General features: G+C 40.6%; 1 protein-coding gene across 1 annotated transcript in view; it reads right to left on the bottom strand.

The window, feature by feature from the left end:
* The window catches only part of LOC135873697 (uncharacterized), a 168476-nt gene that overhangs the window by 130545 nt on the left and 11891 nt on the right, over positions 1-26040 (bottom strand). The window contains exons 2-5 of the mRNA XM_065398337.1: positions 25760-25837; positions 25285-25461; positions 10253-10354; positions 4999-5082 (exon numbers count right to left, since the gene is read on the bottom strand). Coding sequence (XP_065254409.1) covers positions 4999-5082; positions 10253-10354; positions 25285-25461; positions 25760-25837 — 441 coding nt within the window. The remainder of the gene's footprint in view (positions 1-4998; positions 5083-10252; positions 10355-25284; positions 25462-25759; positions 25838-26040) is intronic.

Raw genomic sequence — 26040 nt, 5'->3', positions numbered from 1 at the left:
AATTACAACAGGATACAAATTTAAAATCATGTTGGGGGGGAAGTGTACAGTAAATATAAACAACTAAAGCCATTACCTTAGGGTACATAGAATCTCTTCATGTAGCTTCTTACAAGCCTAATGAAAAGTGATTTGACCTACAACTATTAACTGCAAAAACAAAACGATATTTACATTTCAATTTACTGTAGCATTAAGGGTTTGGCAAGAAGAGAGAAAATCCAGGAAATGCTGTAAAAGAAAACACTGCCCACAGCAAAGGATGCAACATTAGGTGTTCCCTTAAACTCTCTCTGTGTTGTACTCAGTGTGCCTGATCTTCAGCTGATGTAAATTAGTGGGGTTTCATTGGAGCTATACCAGTTTATACAAACTGAGGATCTGGCCGAGTATGTTACATTCTTATATCAAATTCTGTGAGCATATTCAGGCAAATGCCTGTACATTAGCATGAAAATAAAAACATCCAGTCTGTGAATGCACCCCCTCTCTAAATCCATTCTGATTTTTTTTTCTATTTGTGGTTAGCTTTATTTCTTTATTTTGTTGGATCTATAATCTACTGTATTTATTTTTGGTGGAATATGTTGGGCTGATCTGAACTGTGTGTTCTGGAAGAGAGTGAAAGGAGAGAGAGAGAGCAATTTTAAAGAGTCCTCTCAAGAGAAGTACCTACTAAAAATATACTGCTAAATTACGGTTAAGATTAGGAAAGTATTTTATGAAAAGAACTTAACGGCACGAAGGTTAGTTCAGCTAGTCAGAAGAGAAGTTCTGCCTGATAGAGACAGGAAATGAACTGGGTTGCTCAGCCAGAGCTAGTCCCTTTTATGTTGGCATTACAAAACGCTTTGATTTCCTGTATTAGTCTACCCGTAGGTACCCATTTGTCTGAACTGACCCACAAGATGACGGAGAAAATGTCATTATGCGGACTCCGGTCAAGACTCCAAAGTTATGGTTGAGTAAACTAAGGATTCCACCTCCTTGTTACATATGAAAAACACAATGTACCCTCCCCAGACATACAGCACTTAGTCTTTGAATACAGAAAGAGTATTCAGAGAATTCATAAATAAATCCACTGATTAGTTGAGCAGTTTAAATTAGTTAAAAACTGGGTCATTAAGATTTTAGGAACTGTGCCAGTTGATTTTTTTTTTATCTTGAATGATCATAAAACTTTCTGTGTAGTTTACATTATTCTTGCATGGGTTATAGTTGAAAAATTATAATTAATGTATGTTATTAACAATTGCTTTCGTTAATTGTTATGATTATAATAGGCTATGACCAGGGTCAGGTCAACCTTTCAGGCAATTCTTAAGTGGGGCCACTGTGACATCAGAGGTAACTCAATCAATCACCATCCTTCCCATGCAGATAATGTGCATGCAACAATTCCATAGGTCATAATGACTCAGTGGTATGAGAGAGACTTGACAGATGTGTCAAGTGTTCTTATTGGTAGAATACTTAGCACAGCTATTGCTGCTCTTTAAAAGTTCCATGGCTGCATAATAACATGAGACATCAGTGCTTGATAGCCAGCCCCTGGTACTGCTGCCTCAGTTTTACTGAGCACCAAGGCATCACTGCCAAGGAAACTGAGGCAGGAGGATAGGGGGAGCACGTAAAATACAGAGACATTGGACTTCTCTTGTCCCCCTTTCACACAGCTCCAGTCTCAGTATCACAGCCCTTAATCTAAACCAATACATCAATTTAGAAGGCCAGATTCACCAGTACACCTCAGCTGTTTTGCATGGATCTGTTAATGTAAAGTAGCTCTAAAGCAGGGGTCTCAAACACGTGGCTCGGGGGCCGCATGCGGCCCGTGGGGTTATTTTCTGCGGCCCGCGAGCTCCTTGTGGCTCCCCCGCCCTCCCCCAGCATTTACCTAGAGCAGCTCCGGCCCGATGCGCACCGGGGGCAGGGCAGGCTCCCTGCCTGCCTGCCCTGCCCCCGCGCCGCTCCGGGAAGCGGACGGAACCTGGGGAAGGAGGGGCGCAGGGGTGTGTGTGGCTGTTGCTTCAGGCACCGCCCCCAGCAGCTCCCATTGGCTGTGGTTCCCCATTCGCGGCCAATGGGAACTGCTGGGGGCGGTGCCTGAAGCAACAGCCACACACACCCCTGCGCCCCTCCTTCCCCAGGTTCCGTCCGCTTCCCGGAGCGGCGCGGGGGCAGGGCGGGCAGGCAGGGCGGGCAGGCAGGCAGGCAACCTGCCCTACCCCGGTGCACGTCGGGCCGGAGCCCACCCCCGAAACCCCTCCTGCAGCCGAACCCCCTGCCCTGAGCCCCCTGCCGCACCCTGCACCCTGACCCCCTGCCGCACCCCTCACCCCTCCTGCACCCCACACCCCAACTCCCTGCCCTGAGCCCCTGCCACACCCCTGGGGGCAGGGAGGGGGCAGAGTTGGGGTGGGGATTTCAGGGAAGGGGTTGGAATGGGGGCAGGGAAGGGGTGGGAAGAGGCGGGGCAGGGGCGGGGCCTCATGGAAGGGGTGGAGTGGGGGCGGGGCCGAGGGCAGCGGGGGGGAGGTGTCAGGAAATGCGGCCCTCGGGCCAATGTACTAGTCCTCATGTGGCCCTCGTGGTCATTTGAGTTTGAGACCCCTGCTCTAAAGCCAGCTTAACTAGCCAGTACACGCAAGCTTCTTTGTGCTAGAGTGGTGTACCAGTGAACCTGCCCTTACAATTTAATTTTTCAGGTTGATAATATATAGCTTCAAATCATTAAAAATATTGCATAGTAGCATTTTCTTTGGGTTTCTTGTTTAGTATTCATGAATGATATTGTAAACATTTTTTAAAGGGAAATTCTAAGACCAAAAACTACATTAAAATAGATTTTCAGTTAATAATACATATTAGTAACTTCAGGGCAAACACTGTACAATTACCTCAAAAACAACTATTACAAACCAAGGGGATTGAGTTTTACCATTACTCTTAAAAGAAATCCAAACACATTAATGAATGGAAATGCACAGTTAAGGCATCCAAGCAACCTTAACTCTTTCCTGTTATACTCTGAGGGGGGATAAAAATGCCTTTAAAATCAATTTAATCTAATCTAGGATTTTAGACACTAAAATACCTTCATCGTAATTGTATGCTTATTGCAGTGTCATCACTTAACAGATGTTTGGATCAAAATCCAAAATTTTCAACTAGGCTCCATTTTTAACTAAGGGACTGCATATTTTACAAGATTCTTTAATACTCTGCTGTTACAGTTGTTTGTAATATCTAGTGATCTAATAAATTGTGAAAATATACTACATGGGTAACTCCCAGGTTACTCAATGACAAAATATCTTGAAATATAAAACTATGGAATAAGCCACATTCTTCCCTCTCCTTGTAGGATAATCTATGAGTGCTTTTTCCTTCCTCATGATGGTGAAGCTCATTAATATCACACTGTAAAGATAAATGGTACTGTATCTCAGTGAGAGAGCAGAAGGTGGTCCAGTGGCCAGGGCACTAGCCTGGTTGAGGGAGACCTGGCTTCAATTCCCTCCTTTGCCACTGACTTCCTGTGTGTCTTTGGGCAAGTCACTTAATGCCCCAGTTTCCCATATCCCCTGTAAAATGAGGATAGCAGTACTGCACTATTTCACAGGAGTGTTGTGAGAATAAATGGATTAAAGATTGTGAGGTGCTCAGATACCACAGTAATGGAGGCCCTATAAGTATCACAGAAGGATCCCAAAAGCCAATATTTCCAATAGAAATAATGTTGAATGGAATGCTTTACCACAGCAAAACATGTTTTTGTTTTACCATATGTTATTACATGATAAAAGCAACAATCAACTTGCAGCAGTACTTTGATCTTATTCAGTAATATGGAACACCACATTAGCATGTAGCAATACTGGGCTTGCTAACAATCTGTTAACGGTTTTTGCTTATACTATCTGCACTTATTTAGCTATGGTAGTTGCACTTTCTTTTCCTTGCATTTAAAATGGAGCCAAATAGGTTTCAAAGATATTAATCATATGGCCAGTGCCAGTTCAAGGGATTTTGCTACCCTAGGCGAACTGAAAAATGTCTGCCTCTTCTAGAACAAAGTTACTCAAAAACTAAATAGTCATAAAACATGTTGCTGCTCCTAAAGCTTGGCTGCCCTAGGCAACTGCCTGTTCTGTCTCTCTTCTAGACCAGACCCTGGATGTAACTGCAAAAGAACACAGGAGCCCTGTAAAGACAGTAAGAATAGAAAACACACACATACACACACACACACATATATGCACAAGCTTCATATGAAGAGAAAAATGACAAGGCCAACCCTGAATTTGTGGGACACCTACCCTAAATGAAATAGAAAAAAGCAGCAGGTATGCACAACATGTAAGGGTTGGGAAGGTAATGATTCAGTGCAGTCATTGGCTGTTAAATAAATATTGTCAAACTAAGTAAAGCAAAAGTAAGCCTGAGAGTTTGGAGTCAAGGAGCCTCCTCTCTCTTGCTCTGCTGTTCTTACTGGAGATGAGGAAACGTACTATATTTTGGATGCATTTCCTGGGTTCGCTATTTCTAATAAAACTAAAGCCAACATTTTCCAACTTGGGTGCTAGCATTACAAAACTACATCTCTATTTTGACACCCAAATCCCTCTACCACATATACTTGCATTGGATATTCAGCACTTTTGGCAATCAGGTCATATATTTATGTGACTAAATATGGATTTAAGTGACTAACTTTGGGCATCCAAGTTGGAATATTTTCTATGGTTCACCTCTGTCCAGAGAGGCAGCCTAAAGACTATGCACTATTTAAATCCTATTTAAATATATATTATCATGAATGAAAAAATGTTTTGGGTGAGACCTTGCCTCCTCCCATTACATTCAATGGGAATTTTACCTTCAACTTCAATGCATGCAAGATCAGCTACTTCCTTATATTATAGCAAGACAAGTTTTATGACATATATATGCACAGCTCAGATTTTTTAATAAAAAGGTTGTGTTATTTACCTTGATATTCCACCATTTTATTCTCTTCATCTAGAAGTTTCATCAGTTCACCATAGAGAATTTTCTCATCTAAATTCATAGGCACTTAAAAAGAAAAAGTGCAAATCAGGTTTTCCACCAGCTGTTTTTTGTACTGAGATGTAAGGAATTTAAACAAGCTCTTTTGACCTTCTAAAATTAATTGTAGATAAGTGATTGCTATGAAATTTATCACAACTGGGTACTAAGTTATGAAAAATAGTCCTATCCCAAAACTAAATTATGGAACAATTTGTAAAGAATATCCTTATTTTATATCCTAATTTATATTAATCCGCCCCCCACGCACGCACACACACTTTGTTTTTTCCTTATTTGAGGTAACAATCTATTTGTAATGCTTCATGTATTTTTATATTCAAATATTAGCTTCATTCTGTTTGACTTTCGAATAAAAGTAAAAATAACCTCAATGTTTTCAATATTCTTTTGTTCTTGGATCTATAGTAGATAATTTAACATAGCTGTACATTTTAATAGCATGCTGTAAGGATAGCATGAATCTGAAAATCTCCTGAGTATTTACGGCTCCCCATGAAACTGGATCCTGTCACCAACCTATCATTTAAGTAGAAAATTGGCCATGGAAGCTTCTTCTCCCAGAATATTAGCCAAAATGTTTTTTCCCCAATATTTGTCCAGTTCTATGGTAATTTCAGGGTTAACTCAAGTGTAACCAATACCATAATTAAAGAATTATGGCCTCAATTTTCAAAAGTGACTAATGGTTTAGGGTACCCAGTTTGAGATTCATTAAATGGGCCTGATTTTCAGAGCGTGAGTTTTCTTTAAAATGTAAACCTGGGCACCCAAAAACGGAGGCATCCCAAAATCATTAGTCACTTTTGAAAATGTAGGCTGATACCTTTTTAATTTCTTCCATTACCCGACACTGGCACCTTCTCCTGAAAAAGAATGGCACATCCGTTGTTTTTGTTTGGTTTTGAGGGAATTATCAACTCTAATAAATCTCAAGCACAAACTTCGTTTGTCACATAGCAAAAAGATATTTGTTAATAGCTTATCTTTACAGGATAACATTTAAGAATATTATGCCACAGCTACCTGAAACTTACATTTAACTTTGAATAATATTGCTAGTGACAGAAGATTCACATGTGGTCAGTTGATATGCCTTGGTTTGAGACTGCCTGTGTCACAGAATGAGTGATACTCTAAAGTGTGTTTTGAACCTGATACAACAATGCGTGCCTTTCTCTCTCCACAATGACCAATTGCTGGGTGAAGACAGGCATTGAGTAAGTAAGTCTTCCTCTGTCAGTATACAACCAATCCAAAATGAAGACTCCAAACACCAGTTCGGATTCTCCTCTCACTTATGTCAGCTCTGCTTAGATGTAACTCCATTAACTTCAGTGGAATTACTCTTTACACCTGTGCAAGTGAGAACAAAATTAGGCCCAGAGTCTCTTTGGTACCACAGGCAACAACAGGTTGCTGAAATGCACAATCTCAAGCTAAACTACTGTGGACCTCAGAGCAGCATTGAGGGTTCAAAGATGGAGTCCACATACATAATAGTGTATGTATATCGTTCTACACCCTATCCGTTTTCTTTCGCCTTACTGCTTCTAAAGAGCCAAGGGGATTTAGTAGAGAATTATATCCCTGCTACAGAATTCTATAGAAGGCTAAAAAAAAAATTCATAGAAAATATATTACCCTATTAAACATTATAGCTAAGAGAAATTTCTATAGAGCCCTATTACATTTCTACAGAACCATATTGATTTTCTCCCTATCAAATGCTATAGTACTTCTATATAAGGGAAATCAAACAAACTTCTGCTGAAATTGCCAGGTTTTGCTTCAGAGATGCTGTGGCAGCCAACACAAAAGATTCTGTGGCATATTTGGGCTCACAAGAAGCTAAAATGCATATAAGTGAGTAGGGAGAGCAAAAGTCCTTTCTTCAGAGGATGACTAGAGCAACAAAAGATATGCCAAGAGACAAGTAGTGAACTGGTCAAGCAATAGCAGATTGCTGATAAAGGAAAGGAGGGCCACAGACATATTTACTTCTGTAATGTACAACCACAACATACATATGATTTTGAATCATTTATCTAAAAGAAATACCCTCATCCATTCTTTGGCCTAGCATTGCTCTAGGCAATGATATCAGGTAAAAGAATAAAGTAAACTCCATATAGCATTATAACTGTTCTGCAAATCTCAGTAGAACCAACCTGAGGCTGGCTACTGTTGCTAACATGCCTCTAATAAATTGGGCTTTCACATGGCCTTTGAGTGACAGTCCTGCCAGGGGAAAACAAAGAGAAATTCAAAAGGACAGCCATTTAGACATGTTCTCTTAGATACAGACTGACCTAATATGTTAATGTCAACAGAAAGAAAAACAATTGGATGGACTTTCTAAGGGCTTTCATCTGCTCCAGACAAACACCCAAGGGAACATTTAGGATTCAACTTATATAGCTTGTCCTCCCTAACATGGGCATGAGGACAGGGACATATATTGTCCTGACAATAATTTGATTAAGGTGGAGTTTTGACACCACCGTTAGATCTTTGTGCATTTTTATATCTATCTGTATATACACACACATCCACAAATACATAAAATCCACTTTCCTCTCTGAATATAAAGCAGATCATGGCTTTTGAAGCTCATTTATTAAATGAGTCAAAGCCACTGTCACCAAGAATAAATCCTTCCTCATAAGCAACTTCAGCTTACACAAATCATGCAGGTTATATTCCTAAGGATCACTTTGATATCCCATGACATTATGGACTTTTGGTTAGATGCAATGTCCTTGATAAACCTGATGGTACAGGATTAGGTGACAATCATCTTACTTCTCACTGATTCATAAAAAAAAATCAAATTACAGCCCCAATGAACCCAACACATGGCAGAACTTATGATTTCTCTCAGTTGTGTACCCGTCAAAAGCTTCTGCCTTCAAGACTTAACTCTTCATACTTTCCATGAAAAAGTAAGAGTCTCTCATTAACTTCAACAGTGGCCTATTTTAAGATCCTCTATATTTTATGTGGCCACAGATTTTTGGGTCTCTGCAGCTCATGGTCTCTAAACATTTGACTAGGATCCTGCATCCGTAGGAGGGCTGTTTCTCATATAACTACAAGGTTCAAAAGTAAAGAGCTGGATAGGGAACATATGGGAACAACTCAGTCTTGCAGGTCACCAAATTGCTGCTGCCAAATAGCAAAAGTAGGGCCAAAGAGTGCAGTGTGTAGCTAAGCACCCCATTACCACCCCAATGACCATATTTAAGCCCATGCGTTCTTAGATATGTCTATTTTCCACCCACATTCCAGGCCTTTTTTATCATGAGCTCTTGACAGCACTACTTCCATCATATTAACTCTTTATTATATTGATCAGCTTGTCTTCGAGCAATATTCCACAGGGTCTCTCCGTGGACACCACTGAATGCTTTTTTAAAGTGGATAAAGCTGATTAAGATGGGTTTGGGCCAAACAGTAGTTTTTTCAATGATCTGTCAAAGAGTGAATATCTGTTCACAACATGATCCACTTGGACCGAAACCAGCATGTTCTTCCTGTAATATTCTATCTGCTGCCTTCATCTTTCTATTCAACATAACTGTAGCCAATATTTTGCCTGGGATTGACAGCACATAGGAGTTTATATGATCGTAGTAAGATTGGACACAGGCTAGGTGAGTGGTTCGATATTGTGACTGGAGTTAGACAAGGGTGTGTGTTATGCACCAATCCTCCTTGCATTAGCAATAGACTGGGCATGGGCAAGGGCAATAAAAGGCATAATGCGTAAAAAGGGGCAGCAGAGACGAATTACACAACCTTGATTTTGCCTTTGAAACTGCTTGACTAAATATGATGTAGAATGGGATGATTGGCCTTATAACTGAGGTAGACCAGGAAGCAGCAAAAATTGGACTGAAAGTAAATGCAGAGAAAACCCAGATTATGAAGATAGGAAACTGGACAAGAGATGCAAAGGTGTACATGGATGGAAAATAAATCAAACAGGTAGAAGAGTTCTTGCATGCGGGGAGTATGATGACATTTGAAGGTGGCCATGATAAAAATATCAATATGAAATTAGGAAAAGCAAAACACCAGATTTGGAAGAATGAACAACATCTGGTCAAACAAAGGTCTCCACACCAAACTAAAAGTCAGATTATACCAAGTGACTGTACTGAAAACACTACTGTACAGAGCAGAGTCTTGGCCAATGACAGTGGCTAACAAAAAGAGATTGGAGGCTGCCCATCACAGAAGGCGGTGAAAGATATTCAACATTTAATGGAAAGACAAAATAACAAATGTGAGAGTAAGGAGGCTGACAAAGCTGGACATGTTAGAAAATATCATCAAGGGAAGAAGGCTCAGGTGGTTGGGACATGCATGCCAGATGGGAGACATGCTACACAAGCACTGAATTGGGAAAGGAAAGAGAATGCAAGGAAGGCCAAGGAAGAACTGGCAGAAGACAGTGACAGAAGATACTGAATATGCTGCCATTACCTGGGAAGAAATATCACCACTGACTACTCTTTCTTGCACCCTCACATAGCTTCCAGTCACTTTGTGCTGGATGCTGGAGCGCAACAACCCTGCATTATCCAAAATGAAGTGGGCTAGTGCACACTCCGCAGAGCACAATTTTCCTTCTTATTGTTTCACATCCTTAAAAAGCAGAAAAGAAAAAAAAACTCAATGTGTTGGAAAAATATTTATATTTGCTGGTTCCTCTCCCTCCCCCCCAAAAAATAAAATGAATAAAAAAAAACCTGGGTGTTCTGTATTCTGATAGGCAAAACACATTGAATTCAATGACATTTTCACTTGAATGAGGACTTCAGGATCACTTCTCCAAAAAAAGATACTGCTTGGTGCTCTGTTCTGGATTGGGTATTTTAATTAGACAGAACATTTAGGTCAACAATTTTCTTGGAATATGTTTCTGTATCTCAGTTATATGTTCTATAGCTACAATAAAATACAGAGTAAAGCGCACAGTCCTGTTTTTACCTGTCTACTAACTCACTGTCCTTGATCAAAGACTACCTATGCTGCCCATCATGTTCATGGTGGTGAAGATGTATAATTTAAATAGTAACCCTCGATATTTAAATGGAACTGCATATGTGATCTTTGTCACCTCATTTTCATGAATGGAAAAGAATATTTTGACACAAAAATTACATACTTAATTCTGCCTCACCTTCTCCACTGACCTCCATCCCACTCTGCCTTGGGTTTATTTCCTCATCCATCACTGGGTCAAAGTAATTTCTGCTGTATTCATTTCCTGTGGAAAGCACATGAAGTAAGGGTCAGTGATTATTAGAAGCACATGAACCAAAATGTTAATTTTGAAATCGACACCAGCATGCGAAGGGGCATTTTTGCTACTTTATAAGCTTAATTTTTTTTAACAAGTCTTCTAAGCCTACTAGTACTGCAATTATCTTGTGAAAGGTCAGAGAAGGTAATTTTGGAAACAAGCGTACTTCATGTTACTTTTGCTCAGAAAGTAATGAGAAAATTCTCAAATTTAGATCATACAATGATAAAAAAAAAACACACCCTAAACCAAATTATTCTGGAGACATACATTACAAGTGAAAGTTACCAAGGCTGTAAAGGAACTTGTGCTTCACAGCTGACCCCTCCGATTTCAACAGTTTTAAATTTCACCACTGAGGTTTCAACGTCTGGTGCATCTTTAATGCTGTAGTCTACCAGAGAAGTGTTTAATTACAGAGGAGATACTGGAATGCTGCCTCATTAATCTGAACAGCAATTGTATTAAGTTGGGCTAGGTAGCAAAACAAAGATTTGATGGGATAAAAACACTCGTTTAGCACTTTCCATCTCAATAGCTGTTTTTATCTGTACTTTAGGAACTAATCAACTTTACAAAAGAGAAAGACATATATTAAACTTATCAGAGAAATATACAGTGTATAGTTGCCACCAGCTGGCAGAACTTCCTATATCATCAGCTAGAAGAATTCTCTCTGAACACGGGTGAGTTATACTTCCTCAAAAAGTGTCCTTCATATGGTAAAAGTGCCTTACTCTGCAAGTAGTGTCATTGAAATCAATGGCACTACATGCATACAGTAAATTACTACTCAGCATGAGAAAATATGGTAGAATCTAGTCCCCAAATTGCTTCAGAATTGTAGAAAGAGGCATAGCACTTTACAGTTTACCTCTATATTCTTGAAAATAAACGTATAAGAGGGTAAACAGTTGAAGTCAAACACAGGAAAGGGTTAATGCATCCTAGACACACTATAGCAGTCTACAGTATATTTATTTTAGGATCAAAAATAATCCAAGCAGCAGCACTTTTTCCAAGACTAAATGAAACTCTGATATGAAACTAGGTTTAATTTATATTTCTGGACTGGCACATTTTGACTGTCAGTCTTTGTTTTTTCAATGTAGTAAGTACAAGAACTGAAAATTTGCTTTACCTTGAGGTCTCAATAAAGAAAAAATAAATGAGTTTCATTTTTGTTACTTTATCTGTCAACAACTACTAGGCTGGTATGAATCTTGGCAGTATGTAATCAAAGTCTTATGTACTGCAATAACAGAGCTATTCTACCTTATTCACTGTAATTGTTTTCCTCTAGCACAAAGCACTATGATGCTATAGGAACACTCTTTCATATGTTGGTAAAATAATTCTCCTGTGTGTTAAAAAAAAGAAAATGATGATGCATCTCTTTATTCAATTGCTTCATAGCTATAAATGTAAACTACTGGAAAGTATATGTTGCAAACTATACAAAGTGGTACTCGGTTAGCGTATAGGCCTTTTACTGGCCCTCTGCACAAGGGTGAATTTAGACTACGTGCTGTATAGTAGGCTCCTGTGTCTAGATTTTTGCAGATCTGTATTGGACTGAGTAATCTGGGTTTAGGAAGACATGTCACACCATTTGAGGAATGCAGTATCAGAATTTCTTTGTTCCTTCCCCCACTTGTTCTTTCTCCTCTTATTATAAAACCCTCTTTGAGAAATGGCATAAACCATTTTGTTCACCAGAAGGGTGGATTCGATCCCTACTCCTGTATCTGATAATAGACTTTTGGGGAGAAATGAGTACTGCACTGGTTGCATAGCTAATGTTTAATTATTCTCTTTGAGCAGCACACCTTTGTGTAACTCTCCGGAGGCACAATCACTTCTGTCAAGAACTCAGTAGAAAGAGACAAAACCACTATGAATTGGAATCATCAGACAACTGGGCCTGGGCTCTTACCCCTGGTAGAAGCTCTGAGGTTTAGAAATGTATCATATATTTTCTACCTTCATTAGGATATAAAAGTCATTTAGAGGTCAAAAACTTTGGGCTTGATTCACACACCAGAGCCTAGGAGGCAGCTGCCTCAGGGAACAAAAGTGGCATTGTCACCATAGCATTCCCGTGGGCAGTTCTGCAGAGCACCCAACTCTAAACTTTGCTGGGGTGCCATTGTTGCATACTCACTTCAGGTGAACATTCCTCTGCTGGCAGATTACCAGTGAATCTGGTCCATTGACGTCATAAGTGGGGCCTATTTATTTTTACTTTTAAAAATACTAAATTATCAATTTTAGGCAACGTAACGTACTGCCAAAGGCATTTTGCTAATAACATGAATTCATGAATGGATTAGCAATCATTCCACATTTGCTTTTGGAAATACATGAAAGTATATAACACGTAAATTAACAGGTCCACTGAGGGATTCACACTGCACTACTTCACAACCTAAACAGAGTAAAGTAAATGTTAAGATGGTGTTTGCTTGCAGGTATTTCAAACAGCAGTGCAACACCTGATGGTTTCAGCTGGCAAATTATTGCAAAATATTTTCTTTAGTTTAGAGCTGGGTGACTCTGCAACTACTGAGTTTTGCTTAGATTTTGGAGTTTGATCAAACTCAAAATCTCAGCTTGAATGTCAGTCTATACCGCAGAGTTTTGCCTTGCTTCATGATACAAACTTGATGAACTGTAAATGACTCATGATTTAGAATCATAGAAGCAAAACCATGAATTGTCCTAGGTTCACATGAAAGTGGATGATTGCTCACTCAATAAACCAGATCCTCAGCTGGTGTAAATTGGCATAGCTCAGCTAAAATCAGTAGAGGTATGTCTACACTTGCAGAGTTTTTGTGCTGTAAATTTCACTGGTGATAGGGAACCAGTGAAAGATAAGCACTAGTTTGTGTACTTACTTAATTTCTCAGGCATCAGCGAGCGTTTACACTAACAGCACTTCCATCACTGATGAGAGCAGCGCTGTAGGGCAGCTATCCCACAGTACAGCTCTCAATAGGTCTTGTGAGAAGGTGGGGTGAGCGGAAGGCATTCTGGGTCCCTGCTCAGTGTCCCAGCAGCCCAATTACTTCCTTGTTTCTTTCGTGGCATTTTTTAAAAAAACCCCTGCTGTCTGGCTACTTTCCCTGCCATATCTACAAGCAAAAGGAAAGGGAGTTTCAAGCTTCCCGGGGCTTACAGGGGGAGGGGCGGACATCCGTTTACTTGGCGTCAGAGCAGCGGAGATGCTGGCCAGTGTGGTCACTTTTGGAACTGTGGGATATCCTTTGGAGGCCAAAACGTGTTTACGCTGGTATAACATGTCTTCACTTTCACAACAGCGCAGAAAGAACAACGGTAAGAGCTATATGCCTCTAGTGAAGGTGGTTTTCTTTTTGCAGTGAAACTTCTGAGTTTCACCGCAAAAAGTCATTAACAAGTGTAGACGCTCCCGTGGTTCTAGCGCAAAAAAGGGGCTTTAAATGGTAAGTGTAGACATAGCCTCAAGTTATCTATTTACACCATCTGAGATGTTCATGAGCTTCAGCAACTTGGTGAGAACATTGAATCTGCATTGCAAAATGAAACCAGAGGAATTTCACATGGTTTCCAATTTCTTTCAAAATTTCATACCACTATTTATTTACAAGCATTTATATATAGCTGCATAAAAATTGCAACAGTTATAGTCAACCATTAGATGCATTGGCTGAGATTTTCAAAGCAATCTAAGAGATTTAGACACATGTTTTCCTTAATGGAAGATGTGCATCTGAATCGCCCAGACTTCTTTGAAAATCTCAATCATCATTCTTATTCCACCAATTGTGTATATTAACTGCTATAGGCTGATTAGTTCAGTTAAAGATTTAAGTGTAAACTGGTGAGTGTGGATCCCCCTCAAATCTTCTTATTGTGAGCAAGAAGATACAAGGTAGGTAACAAACCATTCCAAGGTGGAGGCCAGGTTCCACATATTTAATATCAGTCCCACAGGTCCCCTCAAAAATCTGGTCTCTGGAAAGCAGGGTCTTGTCATGACAGTGACCTAATCAGGAATTTATGCTGTTTAATTAATGAAAGAGCAGTGGCTAACTGTTAATCCATTACTTAAGCATGAATGAGGCCCCTGATCTAACTAGTGTAACTGAAAGCTGGCTGGATTAAACTGTAAAATGCTTATTAGCCCATATGTCTGGAGTAATTTATCATGAGTCTTGAGATGGCCAGGGAGGTGATGTGGCTGACCTCAGATGTACTACTCGCAGGTCTTCCACTCCAAAAAGAGATCTGATGGTGTGTGTGTGTTGAGTATGAGCATCCCAGCACAGAGTTACAACAGGACTGGGACCAAATTATAGGTTGCTCCATTGGGCCTCATATTCTGCAGCTGAGCTGATTGCGCATCTAACTCAATGAAGGACATTGGCATCATCAACATTGACGTCACTCAGGAAAAATCAATGTCCATGTGGATGACAACTGTGCGGGATTGTTTGAAGATCTGATGCCTCACATTATAACCATGGGACTATCCCAGATGGTTTTTGGCTAACAATATTTAGTTGGACACAATCTGGCTTGTGTTTTCAGAGTAGTACAGGATACTGGACGTGGAGGGATGGAGGTAATACCTTTGTCATGAACTGACCTTCATTTTGAGCCAGGCACACCTCTTTATTCTGACAAGAAGACTTATTTCATTAGCTAACAGTTTTCCTTCACTTTCACACAGCTCTGAACAACAATACTGTGCAACCAATTAACGCGCAGGACATTTCTGTAATATTTTATCCTTCACAGTGCCTCTTAAATTTTCTTCTCTCATAGTTCACCCTCACAGATCCCCTTAACATACAAGCAGCCTACAAAAGATGGTCTCAGTCTGTCCCATTGTGACACAAGGTGTGTTTGAAACCTGGTGACATGGCAGCATGTGAAAGAAAGGAGGAGGTTTTTTTTCCAACCATCACATCGATGAAATATTGAGTTGAGGAACTCTTCCAGGTTGTGGACAGTTTGGTGAATCATGACTCTCTCCAATAAGTAAAGGTTGTTACAAGAAGGAGGGGGGAAATTGTTCTTCTTAACCTCTGAGGATAGGACAAGAAGCAATGGGCTTAAATTGTAGCAAAGGAGGTTTAGGTTGGCTATTAGAAAAACTTCCTGTCAGAGCAGTTAAGCACTGGAATAAATTGCCTAGGGAGGTTGTGGAACCTCCATGATTGGAGATTTTTAAGAGCAGGTTTGACAAACACCTGTCAGGAATGGTCTGGATAATACTTAGTCCTGCCATGAGTGCAGAGGACTGGACTAGATGACCGCTCGAGCTCCCTTCCAGTCCTATGATTCTATGATTCTAAGTAGCAGAATTGAGCTTTATCTTTGTGAAGAGTTCTCATTCTACTTTGCAGACACAATCCTGTCCTTGGGATGTAGCCCAAGCATTCACGTTTCCATGTCTGCCAAGCCATTTCTGGATGGGGCCAATCTAGGATCTTCTTAGCTTGAGTTTCAGCCGGTGTCTCTCACTGAGATTTTGCAGGTGCTTTGGAGTTCCAAGTTATGATAAATGAACAGGACTCATGTCCCTTTTACCTATTAAATATAGTGTAGAGATACTGGGTCCATTATTAGATGGGATTGTCAATGCCTCCTTCAGGGAGGCGCGTGCTACCTTTCCTTAAAGAATTAATTGTTACGCCCTTCTCAAGAAACAATCTTTTAAGATTGGTAATCTCACTAATCACTCAGGGCTAAATCCACCAGGTGCTGAACTGCCATTTTAGGTGCCTAAATCCAAAATTTAGTTCCTCAAAACCCTTGCTCAGCTGCTGCCTAACCTGACAGATGCCTAAATTAACAGTAGAAACATAGGCACATAGGGAAAGTCCCTTAGAGGCTACAAATCTGTTGGTGGGCACGCAAAAAGCCAGCTAAGTCAAGCTGCTTGGCGGCTAACTCATGCCTAAGCCACAACAGGATTCAAAAACTAGGTGTTCCCCCACCTATCTTGCCTACTGGATTGGGCCTCGCACAAAACACAATCAGAGGAGCAGGTAGTGCTGTAGCCCTTTACCCAGCATCCCAGTGGTCAGTGCACTCACCTGGGATGTAGGAGATGTGGGTTCAAATCTTTCTTCTCCCTGAGGTACCTTACTCACTGAGCTATAAGCTATTCTGTAGTCGATCTCTCTTCATCGGGGCTGTTCCACTTTATATAAATAATTAAATATTGATTGGCTCTGGGACTAGACCCTGGGTCACGCCTCTCCCCCAATTGAGTGCCCCAATCACCAGGTTAGAGAGTTATTCTCACTCACCCTTTGGCCTGGTGAATATTTATTTATACCAAGTGAAAAGCTTTGCTTCTTTAGGAGAAAGGACTGACCTGGCTTAGGTACCTAACTCTAGAAGAGGGTTCACGGGTGTGAATCCTGAGTGGAGGGAGGCAATTCCCCCGGACCCACAGATAGGTGCCTAACTCCAAGAGATAAGTGCAGATCTGGCCACACACCCTCTGCTGCATTTCCTACTGTCTTGTTTAGACAACTCCCCACTCAGCTTGCTGGCATCTGTGAATCTCATTCTTAGGTGCCTAACTGTTGCCATGCATTGTATAGTGAATCTGAGCACCTTTCTCAGGACTGTGAATTTCATTAGACAGCAGCACACCTAAAGTCGGGCATTGTAATGCTGAGCCTAAATTCCCTTTGTGTATCTAGCCCTCAGTCTCTAATCTTCCATTTGAGGGGAAAGTTATAAAAAAAGAAAGTGTCATAGCAATTCTCGTGTATGTGAATGGAGAGTCAGGCCCAATGAAGTTTTTCTCGCTTATGCCAGGGACAGAATTTGTCACAACGTAAATTAAGGTTGTTTTGCAGACCTGCAAAATCCCTAACCCAGTACAAATTATCAGGGGGTAGCCGTGTTAGTCTGTATCCACAAAAACAACAAGGAGTCCGATGGCACCGCATTGTTTCAGTACAAATTATGTTACTTGGTCAATTCCGCATACCCTGCAACTTACACAACTACTTAGGTCTCCATTGAATTTGGCACGATGGAACAAATTCTGATCGAAGTTAATTGTTGTAAATCTGGAATGACTTTGCTGAAGTCCATGAAGTTATTCTTAATATACACTAGATTATATCTGATAAGGATATGTTTTACACAGAATTTCAAAGTAGAATAAGTCATAGGTATGAGAGTTCACCGCAAAAAGATTTTGTTTTAAATAAAATCCTATAATTGAAGACCATTAAAATAGTACCTATAGGGTAGTATCTAAAAATATATCTTCTGCGAGGCTATCAGCCCTTGGTGATTTTTCCATTTTTTTAATGTTTTAGAAAATATCAAATACCTCCTCCACCTCTCATTCACTTTCTTTATCTTTGACAGAAACCTTAGATAATGAGTAAACCACATTATCAGGTCTTAGTATATCTAAGGTTCACAATATAAACATGAGTTGTCAACTTTGACAGAATATTGGCCAAACGAATGTTCATGAGCATAAATAGAGTGTTGCACTCCATTCTTTCTGCAGTGTTTGAAAAATGCCGCACTGTGCTCACAGTATTCGCTTTTTTCCCCATTCGTTTCTTGGAAGACTGACTGCATTTGCAACTCTTTAGGCAGAGATACAGCACAATCTGTTTCTATTGGTAATTTGTTTTTCTGAAGGCAACAAAAGGCACTATGGCAAGAGATGCCAGTGTAAGACCTGCTGGTTCTCCTGGGGAAACACTGTTGGTGGAATACATGAGAAAATCCATACTGATGCTGGTGGAGTTCATTCAGAAACACTGTCAAATAATCCAACATATGTAAATGGGGGAAATGTATACTGAGCACCTTGGCGACCAAAATTAGTAGTTCACATGATACTTGTGGAAGAACCCACAGAGAAATGGATGAGAATCTTAACGCACAGCAGACACTACCAGGAAACATCCTATTGCCAAAAGAAATAGATTTGGTCAAGAGAGTTATGCTAAAAATTATAAAAACTCAGGCAGCATTTGGAAAGAATACCCTCAAATTGAAAGTTTAACCTATCCCCAGAATCTCACTTCTATACCTTGCATAAATTTGATTTTAGTTCATTTTACTTAGACAAGTGCCAAAGCATGACTGTTGTTGAAAGTATACACATTGGGTCCACTGTTGCACACTAAATTACACTGAGTGCAGTTCTGTTGATTTCAATTGTATTGCACTAGATGTAATTCAGTGTAGAATTTCTTCCATTGACAACCCCGTTCTTCCTAAATATATAATTTTAATATATCATGCCTAGTGTGCAATATTTCAGCATTTCCATTTCTAGACCCAGTTGGAATCAGAAAGTGAAGAGAGGCATGAAACTGAAAATAATACGAGAAACGTTTTTTTTTTAAAGTTATGGCTCAGTTTCAGTTCAGATTTGAGGTCACTTCATATGTGATATGAAACCGTTTTTCCAGCAGTAATAGCCAGTGTGTCAAATTCCCATTTCCCTCAACTACAAACTTCCAGCATTTGACCATTTGTTATTTGTATTTACCATCTTCTTAGTTTGTAATCTATTCTCAAAATTACATTAAATTTTGTTCAAAAACTTTAGCCTTGAAGGGCATGTAAACATACTGATTTTGACAGATCATAGTTTTTATTATCAATTTGATATCATAAGTGACTGCTACATGAAGCCCTTATTTTGATGTCTATTTCTAGATCTAGATCCAGTCCCATTTCACTTCCATGCTCGATCTTCAAATTCAGCAACAAAGGAGTATTCCCACCATTGACAGAGATTATGTAATATCTCTGCAGTCATAAATGGGAGTTAGACTCCTAAGTCATTTAAATAATGTTGAAAAATTTCACCTGTATTTGCAGCCAAATTCTGACCCCCAGATGTAAAAGTGAAAATCTCCTTGTCTCACTGGAAACTGGTGTTTCCATCTGTACCATGCAGCAAAATTTGATCCTTCACTTTACACCAGGGGTGAAAGTAACTTAAGGGACCTCACGATTTAAATGGCCCGGGGCTCCGGCTGCAGTAGCGGCAGCTTGGAGCCCTGGGCCCTTTAAATCACCACTGGAGCCCCATGGTAGCGGTAGCTGTGGCAGCGGCCGGGAGCCCTGGGCCATTTAAATCACCGCTGGAGCTCTGGGGCTTCCAGCCACTGCCACTACCCCGAGGCTTCAGCGGTGAATTAAAAGGCCCCGGGCTCCAGTAGCAGCGGCCAGGAGTCCTGGGCCCTTTAAATTGCCACTGGAGCCTGCCGGGAGCCCAGGGCCCTTTTAAATTGCCGGCCTGGGGAAGCTGCCCCCTGCTGGTATGGTCGGCTGTGTACCGGCTCTTGCCAGTACGCCGTACGGAACGGACTGGCTGACTTTCACTTCTGCTTTACACCTACATTTAAGTCCCAATCCTGTGGTAGACTCTGCATTGGCTGACCTCTGCCAAGCCCCATTTATTTAAATGGGGCTCTGCCTATGTGTGATGGCCTACCCATACAGACTTCATTGCAGCACTGGGGTCTTTGTTTGCGGTAGCTGTTCAGTATTTCATATTGAGAGTGGTGTGCCTAAATGGAGTGTTAATCTTTATGTGTGTGTCAACATTTTTTCCTGTTTTTCCTATACGTAAAATACTTGGGAGCCCTGGGTTCAACTCCCTGTTCTAACGCAGGCTTCCTATACGACCTCAAGAAAGTGACTAAGTCCTTCTGTGCCTCATTTCCCCATCTGTAAAATAGAGATAAAATACTTCCCTCTCTCCCAGGGGTGATATTAGGAGAAATACGCTAAATATTGTGAGGCACACAGATACTGTGGTAATGGGGGCCACATAAGTATGATCGCTAGATAGGTAAATTGATAGATAGACATCTTGAAAACACAACTCACAATGAGCATGTATTTGATTAGCTGACCTTCAGTCTTCATTTGGTCTTCACCCTAAAGATCTATTTTTTCTTTTCTTTTTTCTCTCTCTCTCTTTCTCTAATATTGTTCATTTCTATAGGGCATGATATGAGATGTTAACAGTGTCTGTTCTAGATAAAATGGTAGAATTAGTGCTCATGATTTTAGCAGCTAATTTAGTTTTGAAAGTGCTGTGCGTACTGGGGATCATAGGAAACAATAATGGTTTTTGTCACTTGGAAACAATTTTAACTCGAATGACCAACATTTGGGGTCAGATGGCCTCTGACCTTAGTGCAAATGTACAGTGTAGGCGAGAGAAGCAAGGAGTCTTTCATTCATCTTTTAGATCCTCGAAGCAAGTTGCAAGGACAATCTCAATCTCTGGAGTTGCAAAATCACTACCAAAAGGGGCAAGGAGGAAGTAAGCCACACTGTGGCAGGATGCTCAAGACCGCATGATCCTAAAGGCTTTGCACAGGCTTCCTGATGCTGTCACTGGATTAAGGACTTGAATTTGGGTCTCCCATGTCCCAAGTGAGTACCTTCGCCACGAGGTTTTACAGTCATTCTTTTTAATCTGGCCCAATGACTATTTAATTTTTTTAATATATAAAGTGGAACAATTCTAACAGCAGAGATTGTCAGAGATACCACCTACCCTGAACAGCCAGCAGCCTGGTGGTTAGAGAACTCACCTGGGATAGGGGTGACTCAAATTCAAATTCCTTTTCCACACCAGACAGAGGGGGTGCCTGAACCCAGCTCTCCCACCTCCCAGGTAAGTACGCTAACCATGGAGCTAAAGGTTATAAGGGGGGCACCACCACAGCCACCTGAAAAAAAAATGTTTGGCTGAAACTATTTGGCAAATTTGTTTCAAATTCACAAATGGATTCAGGTTGACTGACATTTTTTCAGCGAATAAACTACTTGTCCAAAAAAATTCATCCAGCTCTATTCCTGAATGCTAAGCTTGGACAAATCACCCTGGCCTCCAGTTTTAAGAGTCCACTGATTTTAGATGCTTCAGCTTCTGATTCCTCAAACTGGGCACCTAAAAATGGAAGCACCCAAAATGAGTGGGTACTGTTGGATATTGTGTACTTAATCTCTCTGTCACTTTCCTCATATGTAAACTAGAATAATACTTACTTAACTACCTCACAGTGGTGTTATGGGATTTAACAGGGCCAAGGATCTGGCTGTTAACTAAGTCCCCGTTGGACTCCTGAGGCATAAAGGAATTTGAAGCCATCCTACGTGAGCAACAGGGGATCTCCCTGGCATGTGGCTGGTGCTATGCCACCACTTCCCAGCCTCCCTGGCATAGGGATGTGTTGAGACATGCCAGGAGTGGGAGAGGGTGTGCCCAGAGAGCACGGCCCTCCAGCAATCACAGCCAGTGAACAGTCCTTGTGACGCTGTGGGAGGAAATTAAGGCAATCCTGGTAACATTCTATGTTGCACCGGGGGCAAGTCAGTTTGTGGCCAGGGCCGGCTCCAGGCACCAGCCTGGCAAGCAGGTGCTTGCGGCGGCCGCTCCGGAGAGGGGCGGCACATCCAGCTATTCGGCGGCAACTCGGCGGACGGTCCCTCACTCCCGCTCGGAGCGAAGGACCTCCTGCCGAATTGCCGCCGCAGATAGCGATCGTGGCTTTTTTTTTTTTTTTTTTTTTTTGGCTGCTTGGGGCGGCCAAAACACTGGAGCCGGCCCTGTTTGTGTCTGCCCAGAGGTCATGGGAGAGGGGTGGAAAGATAGTGGAAAGCCACTTCTGCCCTCCAGCCTTCAGGTGTATTGAGCAGTGCTCTAGAGCACACACGAGGATTTGGTCCAGTATTTATACTGTGCTTTAAATATCTAATGTGTTAAATTTTTAGTCTTGATTATTTTGTTTAAAAGTACTACTTTATTAAGTGGTCTAAGGATAATTTAATGCTACAAGCTGGCAGTGGGAGTCGATTCCCAGGTCACATACAAATACTCACACTAGCTGGATGAGAGCTAGCAGGAGTATTAATAGTAGTGTAGTTGCAGTAGCATGGGCAGTGACAGTGGAGGCATGGCTTAGCTGAACAGAGTATGAATTCCTTGGGAATGTACTCTTCTGCCACTGCCCATGCTACCACATCTATACGGATGTTTATACTCACACTAGCTCTCATAGAAATAGTGCCAATATGACTACATGAGCTGGGAATCACACATCTACCTCGTAGTGTAGACGTAGCTTAAGTCTCACTGAAGGACAATGAGACTTAGACTTCAAAGTGCCTAAATCACTTTTGAAAATGGGACATAGGCTCCTAAAATCTGGTCTGCACACAGATTTTGTAGTGGTATAACTATATTGGTTAGGGTGGTGATTATTTGTACTGATACCAGTTCCATGGTGTGGGTGCAGGCATAGCAGGATACAAATGCACTTCATGTATGCAAATAAGCTATTCTGGTATAAACACTTTTATACCAGTATAACTGCATCCACACTGAGTAGGTATATTGCTTGAACTATACCAGTCCAGTTAAAGGTGTAAACTTTTATGTATAGACAAGGCCTACCCAAGTCATTTAGGCACTTTTGAAAATTTTACCCATCATCACCATTTTGTTTCAGAATACCCTTTATGGAAGAACAGAGCAATATGAAAACTGCTTAAAATATGATGCTATAGATATTGGTCAAGTAAATTGTATTACCAAGGAATGGAGAGAGGGATGCAAAACAAACCAACGTTTTTTAATTTGACCCCACACCTAATTGTCACTTTATTATCTCTTGACCTAGTACCTAACTGACCTTAACATTCCTGGTTTTTGTTTTTAATCCTGCCCCAATATCAGCGTATTGTTATTTTAACCCTTACCGACTTTTTCCATTTTTTGTTATTTTTATATTTATTTGACCTATGCCTAGCTGCCATGTTTTCCTTTCCTAATTTATCCTTTTTGTTGTGCTATTTTTAACCCATGCCTAGTTTCTCTCTCAGTCTTTTCTGTTTTACAGTGTATATATGGGCGTTTGTATATATCTAAGTACCTTTTACTCTTGATGCAGGCTGAATGAGGATTCAAAAAGTAACCTATAATATTAGGAAAATATTAAGATAGTTATTTTTGGCAAGATTGTTTACAGTATTTTCAGATATCACCATATGCACTGTACTTAGGTGCTTTGTCCCCACACTGGCAGATGTCAAAAGTGCAGAATTCAAGTTGTACCTGGAGAGTAGGAAAAATACTATATTCTGCAATGTTAACAATTGGTTATGAATTTATAATATATTTCCCTTCCTCTCGTTTGTGTAGGGACCATAGGAAAAACTGGCAGCACCCCATTTCATCTTGGAATAATGGTCCAACACCAAATTAATTTAAGAACATCTAGGCATCAGAGGCTAGACTGAGACATTTAGGTACCAACCTACTGTAAGTGCTGCTGAGCTGCACCCACCTAGGGGAGCAACTTTGTGGGGTGCAGCTCCCTCCACTGGCCAGTAGTTGGAGTGTTGGAGCCACAGACCTGCCTCCTTCCTAGCTCTCAGGCACCCCCAGGGGATTTGGGGCAGAGAGGACCTGTGCTCCGCAACATGCAGAGTTTTCAGTTCTCACTGGCCTTTATGTGGGCTACACAAGGGAAAGGAAGGCTTCTTACCTTCTGTGCCGCCATATACAGCCATGTTAAGGCCAAGGAGAATATAGCAGCTGGATTTAGCAAGGGATCAGAGGGACTTGCGGGCTCTCAGTACCTCAAACACCAAAAGAACATGGCTAAGATTTTTAAAAATGAGCACCTAGAGTTATTCTCTGCAGTTCCTATTTAGGCACCTAAATAAGTGGCCTGATATGCAGAGGTGCCGAGCATGCAGAAGTCACTCCTGTTGACTTCAGTGGGAACTGCTGGGTGCTCAGCACTATTGATAATCAAGTCTCTTATTTAGGTACCTAAATATGGACTTGGATCCTACACTTGCACATTATTTATGCATGTACATAGTCCCATTGAAGCCAATGGGACCACTTACATGAGGAAAGTTAAGTATCTGCATAAGTGTTTGTAGACTAACACTTTACAGCCTAACTTTAGGCACCTGTTTTTTAAAAGCTTGGCCCAAAATGCTTCCCACATATTTTAGGAGATCAATTGAAGTTCTTCTGGAAGTCTTTTATTGCCAGGTTGTTAAGAAAACAAAAACTGTTATGGTAATATTTATAATAGTAATAATTCAAAATAATACAACAACAAAGGCTGCTCAAAATTTTCAAGTTTCAATCTGTAGTAAGAAAGCTGACTGCAACGAAGATCACTATGGCTTGGTGTAAGTTACTTAACTGAAAGCTAAAGGGTTCTTCCAAAGGTAATGATGATACTATGCCCTAAATAAACTGAGGCTGAAAGCCAAGGCATTTATTATAGCAGGCTACAACTATTATCAGGATAACAGGAAGCATTGACCCATTATTATTATTATTATAATGAAATGTCCACTGATAGTTTTTGAGATGTAATTGGGCTTAAAAAAAAAGAAACATGTTGGTTGATTGAGAGCATATTGATGGTGAGGGCAATAGTGGATCAGGGACTTACAGAATGTTTGTTTAAAAGTACTCTAATGCTTGAGAGTCAATAACTCTGCAACATCTCTGCTCTTTGGCTGAGTTGATTCCTTTTCAGCATCATATAAATTAACAGGAAACTATTTTCACAATAGCCTGTGAAGTAGTTTCTTCTGCTGGCAGAGAGCATCATGCAACTTTGTCCCATCATCAGGAGTTATGTAGGCATGAAGATAGGAGAATAGATCTCTAAATATTTAGACATCAAATGTTTTCAGCAATATTTTTAATTTTACATCCCAGGCTTTCAGGGGAGCCTGTTCGGACATGTTAGGATGGAATGTCTGGTGTAGGCCATGGAATGCACAGGTTAGATCAGGAACACAACTACTGTCACTCAGTTTGAGGATAATCAAGACTGAAGTCTCACCTCTTGGTTCAGCATGGGCTTGCAGCCTGAGTTTTTGTTGGTGAGCTGCAAGGGTGCTATCTAGCTTGTCATGTCTAATAACTTTCTCTTCTGAAGTCTGATATGCTGAAAGATCTGTGCTGCTGATGTTAAAAGCTGGATTTTCAATGCCTTCTGTTGCTGCTCTCTCTTCTTTTACTATAGAAAACAAGGAGGTCAGAAGAGCACATTATACCAAAGTGTATTTCAATGACAAGCAGAAAATTCCTTCTAGTAATTCCTTTGCTGAAAGACTCAAGTGTATCGTCCTCAAATGTCGCCAAAACAGAATTAGGTTAAAATTAACTCTAAAAAAAAAAAAAGAATAAATGATTAAAATAATTACAAATTGCACCCTGACAAGCAAGAGCAAAATTTCGCCCACAGCCATTTGTCTGTAATTAGTTAATTAATCCTTACACAAATTATGAGCAATAACTCATCAAGCAAGGCTCACCCATCAGAAATTCAGCCGACTTGGATTTCTTCTGCTTAGTTTGCTTCAGAGCCTTCTGCTGGAACTTCTGGAGGGAAATTGTTAAATGAATAAATTAGCTAAAGAACGAAGATCATCCTTTATGATCCACAACTAACACAGTATTTTAAATAAGGGATGGCATTGAAATGTCATTTAATTTACATCTCTGCTAACGGGGTCAAACATTAATTGAACAACAGAAGTGGAAGAATTAAATAAAATTGGAGAAGAAAAGTTAAAATAAATGCCAAATGAAGGTC

The sequence above is a fragment of the Emys orbicularis genome, chromosome 2, assembly GCF_028017835.1.
Source record: "Emys orbicularis isolate rEmyOrb1 chromosome 2, rEmyOrb1.hap1, whole genome shotgun sequence".
Lineage (NCBI taxonomy): Eukaryota > Metazoa > Chordata > Testudines > Emydidae > Emys > Emys orbicularis.
This window is presented reverse-complemented; position numbering and strand designations above follow the sequence as displayed.